The sequence below is a fragment of the Ranitomeya imitator genome, chromosome 10 (assembly GCF_032444005.1).
Source record: "Ranitomeya imitator isolate aRanImi1 chromosome 10, aRanImi1.pri, whole genome shotgun sequence".
NCBI classification, from domain to species: domain Eukaryota; kingdom Metazoa; phylum Chordata; class Amphibia; order Anura; family Dendrobatidae; genus Ranitomeya; species Ranitomeya imitator.
In genome coordinates, this window is record NC_091291.1 from 13438850 (window position 1) to 13466202 (window position 27353).

General features: G+C 40.9%; 1 protein-coding gene across 1 annotated transcript in view; it reads right to left on the reverse strand.

The window, feature by feature from the left end:
• Positions 1-221: 221 nt before the first annotated feature.
• Positions 222-27353, reverse strand: part of LOC138652301 (B-cell lymphoma 3 protein-like) — a 60575-nt gene continuing 33443 nt past the window's right edge. The window contains exons 3-8 of the mRNA XM_069743090.1: positions 23785-23893; positions 13953-14148; positions 12386-12474; positions 11896-11973; positions 10912-11079; positions 222-1757 (exon numbers count right to left, since the gene is read on the reverse strand). Coding sequence (XP_069599191.1) covers positions 1617-1757; positions 10912-11079; positions 11896-11973; positions 12386-12474; positions 13953-14148; positions 23785-23893 — 781 coding nt within the window. The 3' untranslated portion in view covers positions 222-1616. The remainder of the gene's footprint in view (positions 1758-10911; positions 11080-11895; positions 11974-12385; positions 12475-13952; positions 14149-23784; positions 23894-27353) is intronic.

Below are 27353 nucleotides of genomic sequence, written 5' to 3' on the forward strand. Positions count from 1 at the left end.
CCCGTACTCACTGACTGCCGGCCGTAAAGTGAAAGTGAAAGCACAGCCGCTGTGCTCTGCTTTCACTTTACGGCCGGCAGTCACAGTGCTGGAAGCAGACTGCAAGGGACCTGACGGACACCAGAATGTAAGTATGTGCTGTTTGTTTTTTTTTAGTTTAACGCTTGTAACCAGGGTAAACATCGGGTAACTAAGCGCGGTCCTGCGCTTAGTTACCCGATGTTTACCCTGGTTACAAGCGAACGCATCGCTGGATCGCATCGCTAGACCGCTAGATCGGTGTCACACACACCGATCTAGCGATGACAGCGGGAGATCCAGCGATGAAAGAAAGTTCTAAACGATCTGCTACGACGTACGATTCTCAGCAGGATCCCTGATCGCTGCTGCGTGTCAGACACAGCGATATCGTAACGATATCGCTGGAACGTCACGAATCGTACCGTCGTAGCGATCGAAATGTTATAGTGTAACGGTACCCTTAGAGTCATTTTCTTTCAATTGAAGCCTCACATTTGAAGTTGTAGTCCCAATTGTTGGGCTGTGCCATGGAACTGTATAATGCTCTGGTTATATAATGTCTATGATCATAATAAGTGTTTAATCCCTCACATGAGTCCTCGCATCCGTCAGGTTCTCCAACAGTCCTTTTCGTTTTCCTCGATCCATTTGCTCCTCTGGAAATTTGAGCTTGATTACGGTATATCACTTGATGGTTTTTAGTAGGGTAACAACCAAACAGTACAGAATTTCTTTGAGATTGGGCATATAGGCAGTGATGGGTATCCTAGATCTCCCGCATCGCTGCTGGGTCTCTGTGCTTTTATTGGTGCCAATGTAGTCCACAGTAATGAAATTCCAAGCCTATCAAAAAGTGACGTTTGCAAAATTGTCCTTGTCAAGCCCAACATAAGAATTTGATTAATATATATTTTGGCTTGGCAGGTGAGTTGTAGAACAAATTTTTTGTTTTTTTTATATATATGATTCATGTATATTACATTTTTAGGAACAGCTTTGGTGCCTTGGAATTTCTTTACTATGGATGACATGACTCTTCGGTAAGAGGTCATGTAAGATTACCTGAATCCTTTGGACTATGCGAATGTCACTAAACATCATAAAAGGCTTTGGTGGGAATAATAATGTTCTTCTAGGAAAAATACAAAATGAGACAATGGTGTAGTTTTACCATCTTCTAGTGGCATGCTTACAAAAGAGGCAAAGTACACCACTGACATAGGGGACAGGCAGAAAAGGCCAAAAAACACCCATGCCAATGCCGTTAATCAATATTCAGACGTGAGACTTGGGTTTCAGACTTCCCACCACCTAGTACTTTCAAGATCTTTCAGGTGTGACACTAAACTGCCCACTACTGTGCTCCTGGTCACTGGAGATGGAAGAGGTGCCAGATGATCCATTTGGTTTACCAAGTTATTTCAAATCCAAGAGTAAACGTGGTGAAGGTTTGACCGTACAAAAGTTTGGATCTTTTGGTTAAGTTGCTTTCCTTATAATCAGTTCAGGAACCATGCAGATCGTAGTGGGCAGTGGTGTAGAGTTCTCTTAAAGTTAGACATTTGTGGTAAGGAGAATAATGGATCCAACTTCTTCTACGGAGGAGGGCTTACAGAAAGGTTACTGGGCGTTACTTCTTGTGATGATGGACTACATGACCGCCCTTTAATTGGTCCTCTAAGTCTTTCACATTGACTACGTGGAGAAGACGACTTGCCCCGCAGGATAGCTGCAATCTGAAACATTGAAATGCAGGGATGAGTCACAAAAATATGTACAGCTTAAAAAAAAATCACGTTTCATCTCTCTTATGACTGAAATACACCCACTTTACCTTTCTTCTGGGCTTTAAACTATTTGATGTCCTTACCAAATACATACTTATATCATGGGGACTTGATAACGACCCTGATGATTGGGACACATCCGGGCACCGAGAAAGGCCATAATGGAACCTATTGAAGGTCTCAATTAAATGGGTTGTTTGAGATTAAAAGAAAAATCTACAATTTTCTGGAACTGTGCCAATCAGTTTGACCTCAATCAAGCAAATATTTTTTTTTCTAATATTGTGCAACCCCATTATGGGACCTTTCCCACAGTGACACATCTCTCATAGCCTATAATCATGCCCAACTAGCCTCCATTCAGGCAGTGAAAGATTTGACCATGAGAATAAGCAAATACAGATTTCATTCTTAAAATTATCTTGCTCTGTGGCCATTGGGTTTCATCCATACAAAATTGTATTATGGAGTTATTCTTGAATTTTCAGTCAAATGGAATCTATCATTAAAAATAACCTATTGATTAAAATATGTTTTTGTCTTTGAAATGTATTTTTTAAACATTTTTGACATTTTTTAACAATCTGTGTTAAAAAATAAAAAAAACTGAAATCTTGTAATTTTCACTTTGGCCTCTGGGGCTATTTTTGACTCTAACTTCCTGTTGTTTCAGGAAACAGTGCATGTACATAGCCACAATGGTCAGACTCAAACCCTATCTTTTGCATTAAAATATCTAATGAGCCCATGCAAAAGTCATTGTAAAGGGAGGGGTAACTGTGACATCAACTATTGGGATTGCTGGATCCCGTGTTATCAGCTGTGTATAGAATTGTTATCTTTCAGTGTAATCCTGTCTCTGATGGCAATGAGACAGATGAAAACTGTATTTGAAACTACAGGAAGTATAAATCTAAAATAAGACCCAGTTGCCATTGTAAAAATTGCAAGATTACAATATTTTTTCCTTTTAATAAAAAAAATTGCCAAATTTTCATAAAAAAAAATGTAACACAAAAATCTAATTTAAAAAAAACAAGTTTTTTAATGATAATTTTTCCTTTAAAATGACATAAACTATGCACAAAATTAATTTAGAACTTGTCTCCTATGTATCTTAATGGGTGATTTCCAGTCCGAGCTTGGTTGCATAATTTTATGTTTCTGGATTCCTTGGATATCAAGATTAGCATAAAATACTACTCGTACCCTGTGATTTATCCTGCACAAGCGCCAACCAAAATCTGAATTTTCCAAGAATTTGCAATGGAACAAGATCAATGGAATACATTAGGACTGAAGCTGGTTTCAGCTTTTTAACCTATTTTTTTTACCTTTTTATAGTATCCATTAATTTCATCCTGCCCTTTTCATGTTATAGTAGGTCACTACTTATTCTCGTTCCGAAGGTAGAACTCTACTGGATCCTAAGATACCATGAAGATAACAATCTAAGTGGTTTATATAAATCTATTTTATTGATTATTTTAGGATGAAAAACCCTATGTAATATTCACCTTAAAGGGAACCTGTCACCAGGTGTGTCCCAGATGAGATAAGGTCAGAAGCTTTTAGCCCTGATATACAGCCCTGCAAGACAAGAAAAAAAGCTCTATAATACTCACCTATGGGGCAGTTGGGTCCGATGGGCATTGCTGGTCTACATCTGTTGCCTCCTCTCTTCTCACGATGCCGTTCTTCTTCATGTGGATGATGCATCCTATGTCATCCACACAATGTCCCCAGTATTGCGCCCTTGTGCAGGTGTACTTCTATGCCCTTACCAGGGCAGAGTAAGGTACTGTCTTGCGCATGCACTGGGATTCTTTGACCTTGACCGGCGCATGGCAACAACAGTACTTTGCTCTGCCCTAAAGAGGACAGAGAAATATGCCTGCGCAGGAGTGCGATGCCAGGGACCTTCAGTGGATGGCGTAGGTGGCGTCATCCACAAGAAACACAAAGGAGGACGGCATCACAAGAAGAAGTGAGGCACCAGACCAAGATAGCGACACCCATCAGACCTGACCACCTCATAGGTGAGTATAATAAGTAGGTCTTTAGATCCTTTTCCTTTCCTGCAGACCGGATTAGGGGCATATACAAAGCATATTAGAATGCTGTATATCAGGGATTAAAGGTACTCATTTTATTTCATATGGGACCAACCTGGTGACAGGTTCCCTTTAAATAATAGAAAATAGGGTACTAAACATGGCGGAACTCGTGGGCACTAATTATAACTTTAGGCTGTATTCTATGACTAGGGTAGCACGAGCAGTAAATGAAGCCCTCATGCTGCTATATGCTTACATTTTGCATAAATATAAATAACTAAATGGTGGCCCGATTCTAACGCATCGGGTATTCTAGAATATGTATGTATATAGCAGCCACATAGTAAAAAGCACAGGCCACGTAGTATATAGGAGCCATGTAGTATATAGCAGACAAATACTACGTGGCCTGTGCTATATACTATGTGGCTGCTATATACATACATTCATATTGTAGAATAGCCGATGCATTAATACAGGCCACGCAGTATATAACACAGCCCACGCAGTATATAACAGTGGCCATGCAGTATATAACACAGGCGACGTAGTATATAACACAGGCCATGCAGTATATAACAATGTCCACTTAATATATAGCACAGGCTATGCAGTACATAACACAGCCCATATAGTATCTAACACTGGCCACGTAGTATATAGCACAGCCACGTAGTATATAGCAGTCACGCGGTATATAACGCAGCCCACGCGGTATATAACACTGCCCACGCAGTATATAACACTGCCCACATAGTATATAACACTGGCCACATAGTATATAACGCAGCCCAAGCGGTATATAACACTGCCCACATAGTATATAACACTGGCCACGTAGTATATAGCAGCCACGATGTATATAACGCAGCCCATGCTCTATATAACACTGCCCGCATAGTATATAGCAGTGTGGGCACATATCCGTGTTAAAAAAAATAATTAAAATAAAAAATAGTTAAATACTCACCCGCTGGGATCCAGCGAAGCTGTCCTTATGCGCGCGGCTGCCGCCATCTTCCATTCCCAGGATGCATTGCGAGACCGATAAGTCTTCTGGGTAATTTCGCAAAGCATCTCTGGGAACGGAAGATGGCGGCAGCCGTGAGCGCATCGTCGCACTACGGAAGGTGAGCATAGGAAGTTTTTTAATTATTATTATTATTTTTAATATTATATCTTTTTACTATTGATGCTGCATATGCAGGATCAATAGTAAAAACTTTGTCACACAGGGTTAATAGCAGCGGTTACGGAGTGCGGTACCCGCGGCCCGCTACCGCTGGCATTAACCCTGTGTGAGCGGTGAGTGGAGGGGACTCGGGAATATGCGGGCACCGGGCACTGGCTGCAGGGGAGTAGGGAGGGACTGTGCCCGTCTCTGACTGGTCGCCGCAGCCATGACAGGCAGCTGGCGAGACCAATCAGCGAAGCGGGATTTCCGTGACGGAAGTTGCCAACAGACAGAAAGACAGACAGACGGAAGTACCCCTTAGACAATCATATATAGATTTCCTGTTTTTCACGTGACATTTTGGTAAAATCTGAAAGAAAAAGCACCTGAAATATTCAATGTGTTTGCAATGAAATCAGGAAACGTCACCTTCTATTTGTGGCTTTGGTTAAACAGTTTAAAGAAAAAAACAAAACAATCTACTCGTCATTATTCCAAAATATAAATGACAATTTCTCTATGGACACCCTTGAGTATATTGGTCTGGGACAATCACAGCTAGGAGGTACATAGAAAAAGATGGAAACTGCAGCTACATCCCCCTCCTCCATGTCCGCCACCACTACTGTGCTACACACTATAAACAGTTTTCGGTGATGGAAAAGCAGAAAACCTCTACTGATGAGCCAAAATGCCCTACACAGGGGCAGCAAGGGACCAAGAGGTAAGGGGCAACGTCTACCTCCAATGATGTGGAATTGTGCATTCTGATGATTAACGACTGATCCATGTATTGTTCTCGCACAGGAGTCATCTTCATCGGACTTTTTTCTCCAGACCATGGTTTATGGTTCAACTGGGCGTCTGACATCATGGTGCATGGCATGATGTCACGACACACGTGGCCTTCAGTGAGAGCAGAGGTCTAGTTGAGCCGGAGGCGATGGTCTGGAGTAAAGAAGCCGAAGAGGATCCACATGTAAGGGAAATAAGAGGCATGGAAGAACAGATGATGGGCTGTAGGGATGGTGGTTCAGGTGACTGGTCAGATGAGTATCCATTTTTTTCTACATCCTACATGTTTCAAGCTCTAGGGTCTGAAGAGAACCCGGACCATAATAAGGAACATTCAATTTGCATCGAACGGCAGATTTAGGAATATAAGAACACGTGGGATGCCAGACTTAGAATGCCATCTTAATAGATAATGAACTCATGAAAAAAGTCTGCTAAGTAGGATCCAACTAAGAGACCATTAGTCTTTCCACAAAGTTCCCAATGATTGTATAAGCCCAACTTTCCAGCTAAAAAGATGACTAGTAGTTACACACTAATGAATTAAGCACATCTAATAACCTTTGGGGCCACCCTCTTGTCGAGGAAGGATTTCCTATGCTGACAGTTATAAATTCCATTCCAGGACACTTTCACAATGACTATCACGGTGGTGTCAGTAGGTGGGGACTGTTTTTAAGTTCTTCTGAAAGTCAAGCATAGGGTGAACGAAAAAGGTTTTTCTTGCTTTCTGGCCAAACTTCACTAAGAGTGAAACCAGATTTGTTGTGTATTACGAAGCCTTTACACTATGGAGGGATGCCATAATTTACAAAGCAAAGTCATGATCCAATGAATTACGTGGTAGACCATGTACAAGATGAATCACAAGGCCACCAAAAAGTAGACGTTGAGAAAATGAAAGCTATACCTGAACATATCTTTTGTCCTGACCTATGTGATAGGATAAGATTGGAAACCCCCAAGACAACACCCAAGGTTGAAGATGGTTGGTCTACTTGTCATTGAAGCGTCCTTGTTTTGTAAATTTTGGGGTTCTCCAGCTCATTTATTACTACCAATGTCATCTTTCGGCAATTTGGCATGTCGCCTGCAGATAATTTCTATTTCATAGCTTTCTAATGATGCTTTGAGCAGCTTATATAATTCATTGACGTCAGATTCTTCAAAACAAGAACCACTGTATATAGAATCTCTTTATTTAAGCTCATAGAGGGAAGCAGGGTCATATTTTTTACCAGAATACTAGGTGTTCTTGGGCAGTGAAACAATAATGGTCCTCATAGGTCCAGCAGAAGACAACTCCATTTCGTGTTGAGTTTGTGTTGAAATTGGAGGCAATCACTTGCCACTAGGTCCAATTTCATATGGGTTTATTCATAAGCAACCTACAAGTCCTTACTTGTGATATGTTCTGTATGTGAAATTGACTTCTTCACATTCTCCATGGAAAACCTGATGACTACATCTAGAGTAGAATGGAAGCATGGCGGTTAACTAGGTTGTCTCGTTAGGAGAAACCCTGCCCAATTACCCTATTTGGAGGTCATAAGTGAGAATGTCCTCCAGCTCTGCAGCTACGATGCTACAAAGACAGGAGGTCACGCTGGAGGACTCTCTGATGATGATGAACCGTGTAATACCACATTTCTCCTGCAGTGGCCACTGCCAGAATAATGAGATGCTCCTTGCAACTTCCCCAGCTATACCAGATGATCATTAGTGGTTTGGTCCAACAGAGATCAACTGATCACATAGAAAAAAATATCATCCTTAAGATGACACAGCCACTTTTAGATGATGTCCCATTTATCCTAAGGATTAATAGTTAACATATTGTCATCTAGCTTTTCCAGAGATGACCATTTGAGGTACAGGAACAGATCTGTATTTAACGGAGTTTTCTTGTGTTTCATCTTCAGGATCACACCATTCCACCGAGTCCTGGCTTTCCAACTGGCACGGAGGAGGGAGGTGGGATGTTGCACTCCTGAACATTCACAGCTCTGACCAACAACATGGTTGTGGCGCTGACCCGAATTGTGCCCTCTTCCATGCTGCAAACAGAGGCAACGTCCGAGTAATGCAGGGGCAGTGAAGCCGGCCAACTTTACATCAGTGCTTACAAGCTCTATGAGAAAGAGCTTGAAAGCACTCTGCATGCTTGGCCACTACTGTTTGATAGCTTGGGTAACCGGTAAACTAGATAATAAGTATTAAACAATAAAATTAAAAATCCCTATGTCCTACAGAACAGAGAAGGTTTTTACAAGCACTTTTCAATTTTAACCACTAGACCCTTAACAGAGGAGTGACGGTGTCCTACGGGAATTTTTTTTTCAAGTACTATAATAATGTTTTCATACAAAATGAAAAAAAATTTGTTCCCCTTTAAGTTATTTTATAACCAGCAGATATGAAGAAAATCCATTCTCAGGGCACACAAGGGTCCATTTATTGCATTCATGGCTCACGTAATACTATAAGAGGAACTTCAATTGTGTTCTTTATTGTGATGCCAATGGCAAACTGGCATGTAACCCCTTGGTTCAATTCCCGTAAGGTGTAACCATCTCTGCACACACTGATACATACTATGGGTTTGTACAACTTCCGAGCTATAGGGTGCTAAAATGGGGCACCCACAGACTATTATAGGGACCTAATATACATTGCTCATTTCTATTCGGAGCAATTGTTGTTGGATGTATTGCAAAATGGATAGAAGAAAATGCAGTGCTCCAAAAGACCACTCAAGAGTTGTTTCTATGGGGAAAAACTATCATTTATCTCTCCGCAAAGCTTCTTGTGCAACATTCTCATGGTTAGGGTGCAGTCAGACAGCTGTATATATGGGAGCGAGATCAGAACACAAAGCTCAGATTGTCATGCTCGGGTCGGAAGAACCACGTCCAGTCCAAGCATTGCGTTCCAATCTGGGTTTGACTGCGCCCTTACTAACATTGTGTTAGGGATAGCAGAACGCACCAAATAAAGGGATAGATACGAGGTGCGTTCGCAGCCCGGGGTCCACCGTGCAGAGATGGTACCTGCTGCTATGTAATGGCGTATGGACGCTGAACTCACATGTGGGTTCGACTTAACCCTGTGTGAAATATTAGCGAGCTCTGTTGCTTTACAGAGTTGCAAGATACTCAGAGAGTAATACCCTAACTAGGGTTGTGCTTGCTCTGGAACTCTTCTGTGCTAACCGCACACATGAAGGAACCAGATGCTAAGCCAAGGCTAATTGCCCCCACTGACGCTAGCTGCCTGCCTGAGTGTACAGTACCAGATCTAGACACACCACATGTAACCAGAGTGGTAGAGCATACACTGGCATTAGCCATAAGCAAATGATACTAGTGCATGGCCGTGCAGCCATGCAAACCTTTTATCTTCCTTGGGCATGCTCAGAAGGAGAAAAGCAGGACTTAGTCCCAGAAGCGTCTGCTCGCCGCTGACCAGTACAGGCTACAATGGCTGAGCCTGGAAGGGCAGCAGTAACCAAGTGGAGAGTATCTGCCTGAGCAAGATGCTGGGACCAACGTCTCCGCTGAGCAGGCTCCACAGCGGCTGGAGAAGAATGGGAGACAGCAGCGGAGGTGGTTCGAGATTCCCCCTGTGCAGCGGCGGGAACTTGACACCTAACACATTGAATTTGGCAATTTCAGAGCATTTATCCAGACCCCGAACCTAGAGATGAGTGAATATGTTCAGAAACGAACGACGAATCCAAATTTGCCATATTCGTGCCATATTGGTACCCTATTCATGCTGATTTTATTTTTGATGATTGCTTCCAAACATATTGGCTCATTCCTACTCCCACTGACTCCAATGGCGCTGCAAATACAATGTTCACCGGTGATCGTAATCCAAACCGAATATTGAAAAATTCACTCAACTCTACCCACGACCACGTATTTGTGGAAGAAGCTTATATTTTCCCTACCCCTTTTGGCTGGGAACATCCTTAAATTTGGTAATTAAATGGGACATTCCCGGTTAACCTGGGACTTTTGGTGAGTATTATTATCTTTCTTTTCTCTTTTTAGCTATGGCACCATTGTAACTTAATTGGAAGGTCCACCTTCTCGGTCAATTTTTTTTTTGTCCCCACGGATCAGCTTATATAGAGACCTACGTATCTCAATTGTGAAAACGACAAGCAACCTCTGTGTAGTCTAATCCTGCAGCCATGTCATCATCCATCAGTCCTTTACTTCTTGCTAAGCTCCTAAACATATAGTAGAAATAAGTATATCACAAATTGGTAGGAGTATTCCTTCTGGAGAGCCGTCTGTTTGTTCTAACATCTTGTCCTCCCTCTTTTTGAAACTGAATCTCTCCAAAACTGAACTTCTCTGGTTTCCTCCCTCTGATAACTTACCTTGACCAGTTATTGCAATTTCCTTTGGTGGTCTAACTACCGCTGTCTTGAGGTCATATTTGATACAGAACTTTCCTATCTTACCCTATAGCCGACAACTCTCTCAGTCATGTCACCTGCATTTTAAAAACATCTCCAAATTCGATCTTTTTCACATTTGAAACTGTGAAAACTTGTGCTTTCGCTGTTATTCATTTTTCATCTGGACTACTGCAAGTCTCGTCTGATGGGTCCTCCCTCTAACCAAACTTTCTCATCTCTGGTTTGTCCTGAATGCAGCAGCCAGGATTGTATTCCAGTCCAGCCCCTACACCGATGCCTCCACCTTGTACCAGCCATTTCACTGGTTGCCAATTCACTACAGAATACAATTTATACATACACATTGCTCTCGCCCACAAATATCTCCACAGTTCTGCACCGCCCTACATCTTCTCCCTCATTTCTGTATATCATCCTACTCATGCTCTCGGTTCTGCAATTGAGCCAAGACTAACAACCTCCATAATCCAAACCTCCCACATCCAACGTCAAGACTTCTCTCATGCTGTCTTAATTGTTTGCACATGGCCCCTCTTAATTGTAAAGAGCTATGGAATATGTTAGCACTGTACAAATAGAATTATTATTATTTATTATCCTTGGGTTGGAGCCCACTTTAGACATTCCATATTTCCAGCTCACCTTTTTATCTTTTGCTACTGTCATGGCAGTGTCGTTGTGACAGTTCTTTATGCTACCATCTGCCCCACTTCTCAGTAGTAAACGTGTTATCTCATGAAGCCCCCGTCCAGCCGCCACGTGCAGTGCTGTGCTGCCTGCATAGGTCGATCCATTGACTTCTGCTCCTTTCTATAGCGATCAAGAAAAATTTGTGTGAATAGTAAATACTGTGATAAAAATTAGATGCAAACATGGCAAGTGCCATTATTCAGAATTTGAGGACTAATTTCAAGAGATCACTTGGAATTGATCCATACTAATTTTGATACTTTGGCTGGCAAATACGCTATATGAGTTGCTATCATTCATATTACACACCTGTTCCGGGTCTGGTTTCCAATCCCTAAGTTGTCTGTCTGAGACTTTCAGTACTATTGCTACCTGTCTGCAGTCTCCAGTCTTCCGTACACTTGCATGGTACATACTTTCTAGTTACTTCGGAGATCTGTCTGCTACCTTTTCCCCGGTCTTCCAGAATCTCTTCTACATGTCTGCCTGCGGCTTCCCAGATGTCTCCTGTCTGCCTGCAGCTTCCATGGTATTAAGACTTTCGAGTTGCTCCAGAGTTTTGTCTGCACAATGTTTGTGGGCTTTAGGACATCTAATAACTGTGTGGCCTTCAGTACCTGAGCACCCTGTCTACCCTTTTCAGGACATCTCCCGTCTGCCTGTGGTTTTCAGTACCTCAGCCATGTGGCTTTCAGTATCTCTCCAACCTGTCTGCAGTCTCCAAGCAAGACATATCCTGGTTGAATGTGACTTCTGGTCCCTCAATTATCTGTCTTCCTATAGCTTTAAGTACCTCTGCTAATGGTCTCCTGCCTGCTACCTGTATACTTTGTGCCTCATCCGTGTGCTGCACTGACACCCATGGCCCATGTTCCCACTCGGACCTTCAGATTAGAGGATCCACCTCATCTAGGAATGCACCAAGTGACAACTCACCTGAAGCAGAAGTGACACTAGCTCCTCAGAACCACTTTCCACCGCCTGGATTAAGGGTGTCTGTCCGCTTTTTAAATCCTGTAGTAGAGACTGAAATTACCAAAAAGGAATAGCACAAATTTCACCATTACAACTAAAAATGCTTTGATATTTTGTACTCAAAAGCATCACGTTCCTCATGTAACGCACTAAAAGGTCAAGGTTAGAATGTATACTTTTTTATTGTAGTTATTTGAACAATGTTTGATGAATTTTTTGTAAACATGAATGTTACACATTGACCAAATAAAGTCAACATCCATGTGTACTAAGGGAGTTTAGTCAGCATTAAAAACAAACAGAAATGGAAAAAGATGCAAGAACAAGGTTGGCATTGATCTCTCTTCTAACTAACTCTTGACTCTGATGTGAACTTAAATCTTTGCTATCAATGTCGACAATAAAAGAAAAACAAAAAATCAAAAGAGTAAGACATGAAAGAGTATAGTACCACTTTATTCACGTCAGCTCCATGCTCCAGTAAACATACAGTGATATCCCTACGTTCTGACCTGATGGCCACATGCAATGCGGTCATACCTGAAGGAACAAAGAAAAAAGAATGATGAGCGACACGGAGCCGGTTATGATACAATACAAACATTATTTATATAGTAAACGTACCATCCAGCCAAGTGAAGTGGCACAACCCAATGCAAACACCTTATATAGGGATTTGGTTACATATGGACAATGCATATTCAAAAAGAAAATGCAAAGGCAATGAATTAGAAAGTCCTTGTCACTTGGTTTAACAGTCTGTAGGACCTTGAGGATTGCATAAGTGGATGAGGCAATCATCTTACATAAAAGGTGTCAAATGTAACGGATGGAAGGGAGGGGATGCTTGGCTCCTTAAACTTTATGCAACCTGTTGTCATCTGCTGTATATAGAAGGGGACTTCCTTTGTGACATCAGTTAAATGACCACAAAATGTTAGAAATTATAGGTGAAAATTGCAGTTACTGAACACAACCAGCGGGGGCAGTATAGCGTAAGTGATTTACTCAAACAAGTACTATCTTCAGTGATGTCAGAAGTCATAATATAGAAGTGGCATTGTTATGACGCTATTTGCTTTAGGGTTTATGTATATTCAGTATTATAAATCCATATAAGGTCCACGATGTACAGAGCTGTAATATGGCACTTATAGACCTCAATAGCTACATACAGTAACTGTATATACCTCCAATAGTATCCCAATAGAGAAAACAAAAAGAGAAAAAAAAAACATGGTATAGTTGGATATCATCCAGCTATCACCAAGGATGGTACTACATGGTGCCACAGTGCTTAAAGCCATCGGTTCCTCAAATGTTTATTTTATTTTTATCTATTATGCTTTCTTAATGGCTTTACAGACATCATCGGCACTGTCCCCGTGGGGTTTCATGATCTATATTCCCCATCACTATGTCTTTGAAGTGTGTGAGGAAACCGGAGAACATGCAACCACGAGGAGAACATACAAGATCCTTGCAGATGTCGTGTTTGGTGAAATTTGAACCCAGGACTACAAGGTTTGGAGACCGTATCACTATACTCTGTATAGTGCCGTAGTTTGGAACTAGAAATGGTGCAAATCGATTAGCAGGACCTCATCTAGAAGCCAGGTCAGTCATTTGTGGTCATCGGATGGGAGCCAAGCAAAACTGGCTCATAGTCAACGGCATCGCCGGCTCCTCTTCAACAGAAAAGCCGCAGATGACGGGAGATAGGAGTCGGTTCTGAGGGCTTCCATCCCACAGTCGGAGATTACAGAATGGTGCTATATTCCATAAATCCATCAGTCCCAGTTGATGTTGTGGAACCGGAAGTAACTAAATCCTTGAATTGAAAAATTCAATGATGTACATCGAATTGTAATTACTTCATAATAATTTGACATCCAGGTGGCAGGGTTCCAGTAGCTATAATCAAGACTAGAACATCAATGTATAAATGACATGCATAATTGTATATTGCCGCAGCCAAGAATATTGACATGACATAATTTCGTATTTTAGTCTCACACCATGGTAGTTTGTGATTTCCAAGTCCCGGATTCCGGCCCTCATCAGGACCTCCAGACTCCTGATACTTCCATATTCACAGGCCAAGTGAACGCAAGTCTGTCCATTGCGGTCGGGGATTAGAGGGTTGGTTTTGTGTTGTAAGAGAAGAACCACAAATTCTGGTTGATCGGTGATTACCGCAAGATGAAGTGGCGTCTAGAAGACAATGGGATATAAAGAGTCAATAAAAAAAAGACAGGAGTGAAGACCTTTCCATGTTCCCATGGACTTTCATAGTGTTTGGACATTGAAAACGTCAAGAAGTTCAGAAGGTCTGGTAACTATGCACCCATCCTGGACTATCAGTTGTTGTTTTTTTAACATTGATGGATGATGCATTTTGGATTGTAAAATGTTTTATTTCTATGCCACATAAGCAGACCCATGTATTACCAGACATGGGCCTGGTTAAACACCAGGACTGCACACACCAATCTGGAAGCTACTTTGGAGCAAATCACTTGTTACTAAGGTCAAAATGTTAAGGGTCAATTCACAAGTGACCTATTAGATGTTTAAGGAGTTTCAAATGGATCCCAAATGCTTGAAAACGCCCAAAATAACAAAAAGTTACTCACTCTTCCTAGGTCCAAAACGACTTCTTACCACTGCTTGGGTCTCTGCTTTGTGGTGGTGGACCCAGAAGGGGTGAGCACCTGCTATGTTTGTTATTTTGGGTATTTTAAAGTGTTTGGGGTCCACTTCAATTTGCTTACTTTATTCCCGTTCCTCCCCTGAGAATTCAACTTTTTATTTTATTCAAATCCGCAATACGGTTTGAGAGATATGGGTCTTTTTATTTAGTGCTAATTTTTATGGTCTTTTCCAAGGTAATTATGCAGAGGAGCCTAAAGACACACCCCAGAGGATCCTGTGAGCCACGCCCCCTTGTAAAGATCATAAAAATTTGCACTCAATTACAAGACCCATATCTCTGGAACCGTGTGCTGGATTTTTAACAAACGAAAACCGGATTACTCAGGGGAATTATGAGAAAAAAATCAGAGTAAAAACTGGAATTTTTTTTTTGACTTGGTGACATGTACTCTTTGAGGATGAAATGACTTGTGTGTACAATACAAATGAACCAGCCCTTTGTACAGCAGTAGGATGGGATATCAGAATCATCTTCTCTGGTGGGTCCAAAAATTCTCAGTCTAACACGATTGCAACTATTTAACAGGTACCTCTGTATGGTTAAGAGGTGGATCAGCTACGTGGTCCCACTTAACTTTGTACATTGTGAAAAAATATATATGTGTAATTGCTGGACACATGTTGTGAAAAGATATATATGTAATTGCTGGACACATGTTGTGAAAAGATATATATGTAATTGCTGGACACATGTTGTGAAAAGATATATATGTAATTGCTGGACACATGTTGTGAAAAGATATATATGTAATTGCTGGACACATGTTGTGAAAAGATATATATGTAATTGCTGGACACATGTTTTGAAAAGATATATATGTAATTGCTGGACACATGTTGTGAAAAGATATATATGTAATTGCTGGACACATGTTGTGAAAAGATATATATGTAATTGCTGGACACATGTTTTGAAAAGATATATATGTAATTGCTGGACACATGTTGTGAAAAGATATATATGTAATTGCTGGACACATGTTTTGAAAAGATATATATGTAATTGCTGGACACATGTTGTGAAAAGATATATATGTAATTGCTGGACACATGTTGTGAAAAGATATACAGTGGGGCAAAAAAGTATTTAGTCAGTCAGCAATAGTGCAAGTTCCACCACTTAAAAAGATGAGAGGCGTCTGTAATTTACATCATAGGTAGACCTCAACTATGGGAGACAAACTGAGAAAAAAATATCCAGAAAATCACATTGTTTGTTTTTTTAACAATTTATTTGCATATTATGGTGGAAAATAAGTATTTGGTCAGAAACAAACAATCAAGATTTCTGGCTCTCACAGACCTGTAACTTCTTCTTTAAGAGTCTTCTCTTTCCTCCACTCATTACCTGTAGTAATGGCACCTGTTTAAACTTGTTATCAGTATAAAAAGACACCTGTGCACACCCTCAAACAGTCTGACTCCAAACTCCACTATGGTGAAGACCAAAGAGCTGTCAAAGGACACCAGAAACAAAATTGTAGCCCTGCACCAGGCTGGGAAGACTGAATCTGCAATAGCCAACCAGCTTGGAGTGAAGAAATCAACAGTGGGAGCAATAATTAGAAAATGGAAGACATACAAGACCACTGATAATCTGCCTTGATTTGGGGCTCCATGCAAAATCCCACCCCGTGGGGTCAGAATGATCACAAGAACGGTGAGCAAAAATCCCAGAACCACACGGGGGGACCTAGTGAATGAACTGCAGAGAGCTGGGACCAATGTAACAAGGCCTACCATAAGTAACACACTACGCCACCATGGGCTCAGATCCTGCAGTGCCAGACGTGTCCCACTGCTTAAGCCAGTACATGTCCGGGCCCGTCTGAAGTTTGCTAGAGAGCATTTGGATGATCCAGAGCAGTTTTGGGAGAATGTCCTATGGTCTGATGAAACCAAACTGGAACTGTTTGGTAGAAACACAACTTGTCATGTTTGGAGGAAAAAGAATACTGAGTTGCATCCATCAAACACCATACCTACTGTAAAGCATGGTGGTGGAAACATTATGCTTTGGGGCTGTTTCTCTGCAAAGGGGCCAGGATGACTGATCCGGGTACATGAAAGAATGAATGGGGCCATGTATCGTGAGATTTTGAGTGCAAACCTCCTTCCATCAGCAAGGGCATTGAAGATGAAATGTGGCTGGGTCTTTCAACATGACAATGATCCAAAGCACACCGCCAGGGCAACGAAGGAGTGGCTTCGTAAGAAGCATTTCAAGGTCCTGGAGTGGCCTAGCCAGTCTCCAGATCTCAACCCTATAGAAAACCTTTGGAGGGAGTTGAAAGTCCATGTTGCCAAGCGAAAAGCCAAAAACATCACTGCTCTAGAGGAGATCTGCATGGAGGAATGGGCCAACATACCAACAACAGTGTGTGGCAACCTTGTGAAGACTTACAGAAAACGTTTGACCTCTGTCATTGCCAACAAAGGATATATTACAAAGTATTGAGATGAAATTTTGTTTCTGACCAAATACTTATTTTCCACCATAATATGCAAATAAATTGTTAAAAAAACAGACAATGTGATTTTCTGGATTTTTTTTCTCAGTTTGTCTCCCATAGTTGAGGTCTACCTATGATGTAAATTACAGACGCCTCTCATCTTTTTAAGTGGTGGAACTTGCACTATTGCTGACTGACTAAATACTTTTTTGCCCCACTGTATATGTAATTGCTGGACACATGTTTTGAAAAGATATATATGTAATTGCTGGACACATGTTGTGAAAAGATATATATGTAATTGCTGGACACATGTTTTGAAAAGATATATATGTAATTGCTGGACACATGTTGTGAAAAGACATATATGTAATTGCTGGACACATGTTTTGAAAAGATATATATGTAATTGCTGGACACATGTTGTGAAAAGATATATATGTAATTGCTGGACACATGTTGTGAAAATATATATATGTAATTGCTGGACACATGTTTTGAAAAGATATATATGTAATTGCTGGACACATGTTGTGAAAAGATATATATGTAATTGCTGGACACATGTTTTGAAAAGATATATATGTAATTGCTGGACACATGTTGTGAAAAGATATATATGTAATTGCTGGACACATGTTGTGAAAAGATATATATGTAATTGCTGGACACATGTTGTGAAAAGACATATATGTAATTGCTGGACACATGTTGTGAAAAGATATGCATGTAATTCCTGGACACATGTTGTGAAAAAAAATATATATAATTGCTAGACACATGGATGATATAGTAACGACAGTCTGAAGAGACTGCACTTGAACCTGAGTCCACATGCCTAATGGACTCCATAAGTAATGGAAGAGACGTAACGACACATATGTTATGATATCATTAGACAATACTTGTCCAGTGTGGTCATACCGGAGATTCTGCAATGCTGCATCGCCATGCCCCATTTTTACAGGCTAGAGGCCTTCCATAGCCCATTTCCCTCCCTACCTATGTCTGTCTGGAGGTTGAAGTTCCACCTGAAGACAAAGCTTCCTGACTTCATATACAGGAACATTTTTAAAAGGGCTACTTTCTGGGAGGTTTTTGGAGGCCTTTTAGATTTGAGAATTCCTTATTCGAGGAATCCAAGAGGTCTTCCCTGTTCCCAAGAGACTCTCAGACTCTCTACGAGAATTGACGACAAAACTAACCTGTGACGTTCAACTACATACTTTCCATACTGTACACATACACATGTACAGCTGCAAGTTCTCCCTCCGGCACAAGCCAGCTCACAAAGGCACTTTATGTCATCTTGGAACACCGAAGTCCAAAAATTCTGTAGGACTGAATATTTTCTATGATTTAAAGTGATTAACCGTTAAAGTAAAAAAAAAAAACATTTTTCTGAGTGCTTATGTGACTCCTACCTGACCTCTACAATTTCAGATAATTCTGTAATTAAAGGGAATGTGCTATGTCATTTGAGAGCAGCATCATGTAGAGGCAGAGATCCTGATATCTGTGATGTGTCACTTACCAGGTTATGTTTTGCTGATTCGATACATTCAGTATTTTATCAGCAAGAGAGAATCACTACAGGACTAGGTGTCTCGTGCCTCCTGGTCCAACCGCACCCTCAGCATTGATTAGCAGCTTTCTGTCAATATACTGTATGTTGTACACAGAAAGCAGCCAATCAGTGGTGTGGGTGGGGCTATACAGGGCTTAGTATTCAGAGCTCTGCAGGAGAGAAAATGGTTATTCTATCATAACTGCTGCACCAAATGAACTAAGTGATACATCACTGCAATCAGGGTCTCTGCCCCTACATCGTGCTGCTGTCAGGTTATAGAGCAAAAATCTGCTGACATGTTCCCTTTCTGCAGCCCTTTCTAAGCTTATGGATATCATAGAGGAGCCTGAGAACACTCCTTATGACCAAACAAACGTGAGTCATCCATTTATTGCTTGGTGGCCAGTAGAAATGTGTGAATCAATTTGCAGGACTACATTCATTATCCATGGCCTCCAGACAGGAGCCTCTTCGCACCCCCTCCTGTGGAGTCCCTGGCTCCTCTTCTGATTTATAGGTCTAGCATGATGTCAATCTTGTGGTGTGATGCACAGATGACGTTACACCAGGCCGGCTAATCAAAAGAAGAGCCCTGGGATGACAACAATTAGCAAGACTCCTGTCCGGACAACTGACGTGGCTGCTGGACCCGGGTCATGAAAATTGAGGCCCTCATCGGAATCGGAGAAGATCTTGGTGGACCTATCTAGGCTTGCACAAGATCGATCTTCCTACAGATCATTCATCCATCCAGTGACCATGGCTCGAGATCAAGCTGAAGAGACATTTAGGAGTCCATCCCAAAATCTGCTTGCCGGGGTGGCTTAGAAACCAGAAATGTGGCAAAAAGTGAAGGCGTGAAGCAGCTCGTGGTTGGAGGTCTGGGATGACTGTCTACGCCAGTGTTCCCCAACTCCAGTCCTCAAGAGCCACCAACAGGTCATGTTTTCAGGATTTCCTTAGTATTGCCCAGGTGATGGAATTATTGCCTGTGCAGGTGATGCAATTATCACCTGTGCAATACTAAGGAAATCCTGAAAACATGACCTGTTGGTGGCTCTTGAAGACCGGAGTTGGGGAACACTGGTCTACACAAATCCTCAGTCTTTCATCTAGTTCAGATGTAGAAGTCAGTTTACCTGCAGTCCCATGTAAAAACCGCAGATGTGCTGCCATGACAAACTTGGACCTGTTCCTGCCCACTGGATCACGCTTGTGCGAGCTCTACCACTATTACTGTTCTTGTTGTGTTCTTCATCCTGCAGCCGCGTCTGTTATGTGGTATCTCTGGTTCTCACTCTACATAGGCTGCAGAAGGAGGAAATGGAGATAAATAGCGAGGGGGGAACCCCAGGGTCATGTGACTTCCAGAAAAGAGAGCGAAGCGCTGAACTAATTATACAGAGTGCACGTCTGCCAAATGTGATGCAACGCGCAATGATGGGTTTTATTCTGCAGAACTAGGTGGCGAAAGGGATAATAACACTGTACATTAGTCATTCATTAGGACGTTCTATATTAACCCCTTAACAAGTGTTTTGGTCCTAAAAAAAGGACTCTTTATAGCAAAATTTGTCATGAAAAATTTTATCGTTTTCGTGACAAATAGGTTTTTTTCCATTGTTCTTTTTTATATCTATATATTGTTTTTTGCTTTTATTAAATTTTGTCTTTCTCTACTTTAAGGCTCAGTTCACAGCTTTGCATATCTGTTACAGATTTTATTTGCATTTTTTTTCTAAACTGAAGTCCACAGCATATTTTCTCCACGCTTATTAATTCATTTTGATTTATTTTTTTTTGCAGAAAATCACCCCAAAATTTGCGATAAAACAATTGCAGGAGAGTGGTTCAGCCTGCACATTTGGCGTCTAGGTTGAAACGAAAGGGTAAAATCTGTTTTCCCAGAAAATAAATTGGCACGCTGCAGTTTTGTTTTGTTTTTTTTTAAATAAAAAGCAAATTTCAGTGCGGATTTTGCAGAAAAAAAAAAATTAAAAATGCAGCATGCGGATGACCCAAACTACTAGTGATTGGTTGCAGTGGTCACAGTTGCTGACACAGTATAGAGGAGTGGCGCCAGTGCGGGAGGTGAGTTTTAGTGGAATAAATAACATTTTGGCATGGAAAGTCTGGTTATCTTTTCCCTTAATTTATTTCTATGTATATAAGTCCCGATTCATCATTGCCTCTTACCTTTGTCTAGTTTTGTGTGTTTTGTGCCTTTGTTGTTATTCGTGCCTTTTTTAAGTCTATTTAATATGTTTGGGGGTTTTTACTTCTTTGTTGGCAGAGTTTAGCGATTCCTGATTTTTTTTCGGCCGATTCACCAATTGCAACTTTTTAAGAAAGTCGCTAAATTTTGCTGCAGCTCTACTCCGCCCTTCCCCGGAGTAGATTTTACGCACGATTTTCAAAAGTTGCACCTTTTTACGGAATTTTGAAAATTATGCAACTTTTAGGTAAGGTTATAGATAAGCAAATAAAAACATTTTATTACTTTGCGCCAAATTCTGGAACTTGGAGCTTCATTTTCATGACTTGGGTGCAATAAACGTTAGCGAATACCAAAAGACAAAAAAAAGAAAAATTGCAAACATTTTTTAAAAAAAGAACTCAATTGACGAATCAGGGCCATATTTTTTTTAAAACATTCTATGCCTCCCAAAAGGTCGTAAATGATTTCTAATGAATCATGTCTGCAATGCTGGGGAGCACCAGCCATCACGCGCCGCAGCAGCTTCCTCTATTCACTATCTAGGCCTCACTGAGCTACAAATGCTGGAAAACAAAGGACAGAGGCGGTTATAAACAGTTTGCGTAGGACCAAGCATAGAACCAGACTTCGTTCGTACATGCACATCGCCTTGTCGTTATCAGATCAAAAAAAGTTCAGGTATCTATTTATTTCAAAAACTCATATCATGGCACCTGGTTGCTTTTGATTTGAAGGAGCCAACAGTAGAGGTCTAGTTGCATAGAATGAAGAGCTTCATACGGGTCTGGTCCCTTATTTTTGGAAGCATAAAAACACCATAATATTTCATAAAAGATGAGCAGCACTATAAGTGGAAGCACATTGGCTTCTATAGATCTTTTACAATGCCACCATAGAGAGCAGAACATGGAGTGGTTGGCCTCGAATCGGTTGCGAGTCAAGGTAGAACCTTTATATTAAGGCCCCAAAACATCTAGAAGCCCTCAAGAAAAATGTAAAACAATTATTTAAAATATTCTATCAATGAATTGTCAGTTGATGAGAGCACTCCCATCCAAGACCTTCATCTATTAACCAGAACAAAAAGCGGTAACCTAAAGGATCTCTGTAGGACCCGACACACTCATGCATTATTACGACATACAAGTCTTCAGCAGGGGAGCAGGGGAGAACGTGAATAATGAACAGACGACGACCGTTTCGCGCTGCCGCCTTCCACAGGTCCTACAGTAGAACCCATTGAAACGCGGCAGAGCAAAAAGCCCATCGTCCGGTCATTGTTCATGTTCTCCCCTGCTGAAGACTTGTATGTCGTAATAAAGACTTGGAATTTTTTATGGACGTGAGTGCTTTTAATTTTTTCTTTTTGTCTGGACTTATTGCACTGTGTATTGAGGAATGAGCACCCCGTTTTCTTTTTGGGCGACTATAAGCAGTGAGCTGTTTCATTGTGTGTGATCCGTTGGTCTATACAGTGCATTGGTGCTGAAAACTCTTTTTCTTCGATTCCACACTCAAGCATTACACAGCTCTAAATGGGAACACTGCAATGCTCCGTTTTCCCTCTGGAAGTGCTGCAAGAAAACTGACCACGTGCTCCCCCTACAGATCACAGCTGATCGCTTGGTGTCCCAGTAAGAAAACACACTGTGTTCAACTCATTCATTGTAGGCCGTCCGAATAAACAGATTATTCCAAAGAAGACAACTCCTTCAAGTTTAGAAGTCAACAATTCACTAGAAGGTTTGGATGTCTTGTTTGCTTTTGACCAGTTGACTCACATGATCATTGACATTATGGACCATAAAGATTACAATCAAAGGATTAATCTACGAGTTTTTATAACCTGCTAAAGAACAACCCTACAATTCACAATATCTGATGATACACATTCGCGAAATTTTTTTGCCGGCAGCTTTATAAATGTGCCATGTAACTGGGGGTTTCCGGTCCTTGTTTTCACCTTTGACCACCGAGATCAATCAGTTTCCATAAATGATACTATTGTGAGAGCTATAAAATAAATTTTAAAAATTCCCCCCAAATTTTTCATTAACTATATAGACTTTCAAAAGATTCTGTTTGATTTAGGATACTCGTTTTTACATATCCTATCAAGTAGTTTTGTAGTAAAAAGACTGTTTCATTTAGGTCCATCATCACTCTGGCAGAAAATTTTGGCAATTGGCATCATATGAATAATCTACTGAATTCAATGGAAAATGAGTAATGTTTCCTTTTCTCTGAAGCAACAAGGCAGAATTCTCCCTAGATTACAGTTGATCGCTGGAAGTTCCAAGAGGTGGACACCATTGTAATTAGTCCAAATTTCGAGGGCTTTTGGAACAAAAAGTTGTTGTGAAAATCCAACGTCCTTTTTTTCATACATATTTGGTGGTGAATTGTATGGAACTGGACCAAAGGATGATTCTAAAGTTTACATTCCGTCCATATAGAACATGTAGCTGTCCACTAATTTCATCCCAACTTTTGTCATCATTCCAAACAAAAGACATATCATCAATAAGATCTAATAGGTTACTTGTGAAGAATCCTATGAGAAATAGACCCTGCTACTAAGTATTTTAGTCCAAAGACACCTCCAAACAATTAACTACTATTGCATCGCAGCTTTGGGCTCTCTGGATGACCATCAGTTTGACTAGTCCAACCCCAATCAAAGGGTTCACCTAATTTAATATTTGTCACAACCTAATTTGTGACAACAGTCAATTTTAGCCTTTGGGAACAGAGGCATGTTACATTTTTTAGGATGGATGGCTCTACCCCAACCTCCATGCAATGCTATGCCTTTATTATCAAAGTACAACTTTCCATTTAAATGGAAAATTCAAAGGAGAACAAGTCAAATACAACCGTTTTATCTTGCTTACCTGTCGAAGATTGTTGAGTACATCGACTTCTCTTCTGGCATGGTTTAGTAAAGAGATGACCCGTTGAGCTATTGATAAATTTCCATGAGCAACAGCAATGTGCAATGCTCTGAGAATAAAACACAAGGCAAAAATATTGATAAGAGTGGATCAGGCAAAAATAACAATGTCAAACCAGTCAGAAACATGTAGGAAAAACCAATGTGCCACACAAATTTTCCAATAAAGCATACCAGATGAGAGTCTATGTGATTATCAATGAAAAAGACAGATATGGAATCGATAAGGAAACGTTTCTTAGAGAACATTTCAGTAAGACATTATGAAGGTCTCGTGAATTAACAATTACCAGTTTGCATCCATTAGCCTTGTTGGACATTGAAACAAAATGCCTGTAATATGGTTGTTATGTTGGCATCGACAGACAATTATATGTTTTGAGCCTGATGCACAGTGGTATCTTCAACTGCCAACAACTAAGGAGCCACATAACCATGACCAAAGAGCCACTGTTTTGGGAAAAACTGTCTGGGACAAGTAATATAACCTGTTATGATCAGGCGGCCTTGGAACAACATGAAAAAACCTTCGCTGGAGTAGTGGTAACTATTCAGACCGCTAACCCTGAACTTATCACAGACACTAGATGTAGCCATGGGGTGTGCCTATCCAGACCTAGACACCTCGACACAGCCGGAGGACTAATTATCCCTAAAGATGAAAAATAGGAAAACTGACTTGCCTCAGAGTAGACCCCCAAAGTATAGGCAGCCCCCCACAAATAATGACGGTGAGTAGGAGAGGAAAAGACACACGCAGGCGGAAAACAGATTTAGCAAAGGAGGCCACTTCTACCTAGATAGGGAAGTATAGTACAGGATACTGAGCGGTCAGCACAAAATCTACAAAATATCCACAGCAGAAAAATACAAAAACTCCACCACCTAACTAAAGGTGTGGAGAGTATATCTGCAACTCCAGCGAATCCAACCAGACTGAGAAAACAACAGGACAGTCGCAGCTGGAAAAAAAATAGAAACTATGAACCGCACGAAAAAAATAGACACACAGCCTGTGAGCCTAAGAAAAAGAATCAGACACTTATCTTTAGCTGAAATGGCAGCAGGAAGGAGAGGCCAGGCAGAGAACCATTACTGGCAATAGAACATTGACAACTGGCAGGGACTAATGAGTCCTGCAAAGCTAAATACCCCAGTCAGCTTTGCAATTAGCAGATACACCTGTCCAATCCTGCAGTCCAGGCACAACTGCATTACCATCTACAACCACCGGAGGGAGCCCAAAAGCAGAATTCACAACAATAACCTGACCCAGATTGGTGACATGACCTGTTAGAAGAGGGTTGACTGGTTAAACATCTTCAAGCATTGGTCCACCATTGTTCCTCATATGGGATCGAGATGGGAACTCCAAAGCTCCTCTGATATTTGGTGCCTGGATACTGTCTAATTAGGTAATCACTCTGTCTTTTCTTTGGATGTGATAAGACACCTAGATTGAGCATGTCCTAAAACTGAAGGTTCCCTAGTAATAGAGTTGAGCAAAAAGATTTGCATGAACTATGCCTAGTGGCCAAATTGGTAGTCCATGGCCGTTGTTTCAAAACACTGTAAATTTTCAAGTTCCCTTCTCTTATTGCTGGGCACAATCATGTTTTTTTTCTGGTAAGCCAACAAGCATCTTAAATCATCAACAAAGGCCTTTTAAGACTGGCTCAAGGCATCTCTGTGCTTTAAGGAAACATTGCTTCTAGCTACCATGTTTTTTCACAGGAGTTTACTTTATCATTCACTTCTCGTAAGCTCCAGCCAGGTACAGTATCTAAACATCCAACAAACTCCTGTCTGATACCCAGCAGTCTACAACAACTTACTAGCTCAATCCTGTGACTCCTAGTCCTATTACAATCTAAACTGTAACAAGCTTCTTGATAGCAAACTCATCTCTGTTAATACTGGCACCGTTCACACCTTAGTCTCTACAAGTGAAGTTACCTGATTATTATTAGTCTCTACTATTTCTATGCTGCCCATAGCTCTATTTTTCTTGTGTATAATCTCTGCAAGCAAGTTATCAGATTGTCTACACATCTATTACTACTGAGTGAAACTGCATCTCTGCAAGAAAGTTACGTGACTACCTACAGATCTATTGTTTCTGAGTGACACTGCATTACTGCAAGCAAGTTACCATTTTGCCTACCTATTACTGAGGTAAATTGCATCTCTGCAAACAAGTTAACAGATTGAATACCTACCTATTACTGAGTTAAATTTCATATCTGCAAGCAAATTACCAGATTATCTACCTATCTATTACTGAGTGAAATTGCATCTCTGCAAGCAAGTTATCAGATTGCCTATCTATCTATTACTGAGTGAAATTGCATCTCTGCAAGCAAGTTATCAGATTGCCTATATATCTATTGCTCAGCAAAATTGCATCTCTGCAAACAAATAACCAGATTGCCTAGACATCTATTATTATTGAGTAAAGTTGCATCCTGCAAGACAGTTACCAGATTGCCTGTACATCTATTAATACTGTGTGAAATGACATTTCTGCAATCAAGTTACCAGATTGCCTATCCTATAACTGTTGTGTTTAAACATATCTCTGCATGTTCATGAGGTCCTTGTTCATGTTCATGTGGACCATGTTCATGTGGTCCTTCTTCATCTTTTGCTTCCTGCTCTGCTTGTCTGTCTTACACCCTGGATACCATGCTTTCTTGGCCCTGATTCACATGCCATCTGCCAAGACCCACTCCACTGCGCCATTACCTCCGGTTTGTGCTGCTCATACAGTCCTACAGCTTAGAGAATTCGCGTCACTAGGTGACCTCTAAACACCTACTACGTGCAGCATCCCGGCTACCAATATTGCCACTGAGTCATGGTCCTTCAAATCTCTTTGCTCAAATTGACCTAACGATATAAGTTTTTACAGATCTCAGGTACGTGACTTTTCAGGGGAGATCACTGTAAATGTTTGGTTGGAATTTCCCTTAATATTTATGCATATACTCCTGTAAGTGCACCTAGAAAACAATTCATAACTTTCCAAGTATCTAAGAATCCAAGAATCTATTACACAGACAAAGTGTACGAATATCGCTCAGCCACCACTCCTGAAAGTGTAGGTCCCTGATATACTAAAATATAGAGAGAACGGAGCCCTGGGGAGGGGGCATGCACAAGTTGGGTGTTGAGTTGGGGGGAAGAGAACAAAGTTGCATATGTGTCAGTTTTAGGAAGTGAAGGGATTTCACAGAAAAGGTTCTTACAATAAAGTGAAACTTAAGACTTGAGGGGGAGAAGTGACGACATCTGAAGATACAAACACAGATAAAGAGAGGTACAAGGTGTTAGGGAAGTATAAGGGGGTTTTATTGCACATTTTGAGTGCAAAGCAATTTAAGAAAATGTGGTGTGATATAGATAGATTTTAGGGTGTTAAAAAAAAATTATACAGTCATGTCCCTGTCTACTTCTCGGAACATAGATCTCTCGTACAGCAGCAGAAGTGCAGGTGGCACCATGAATAGT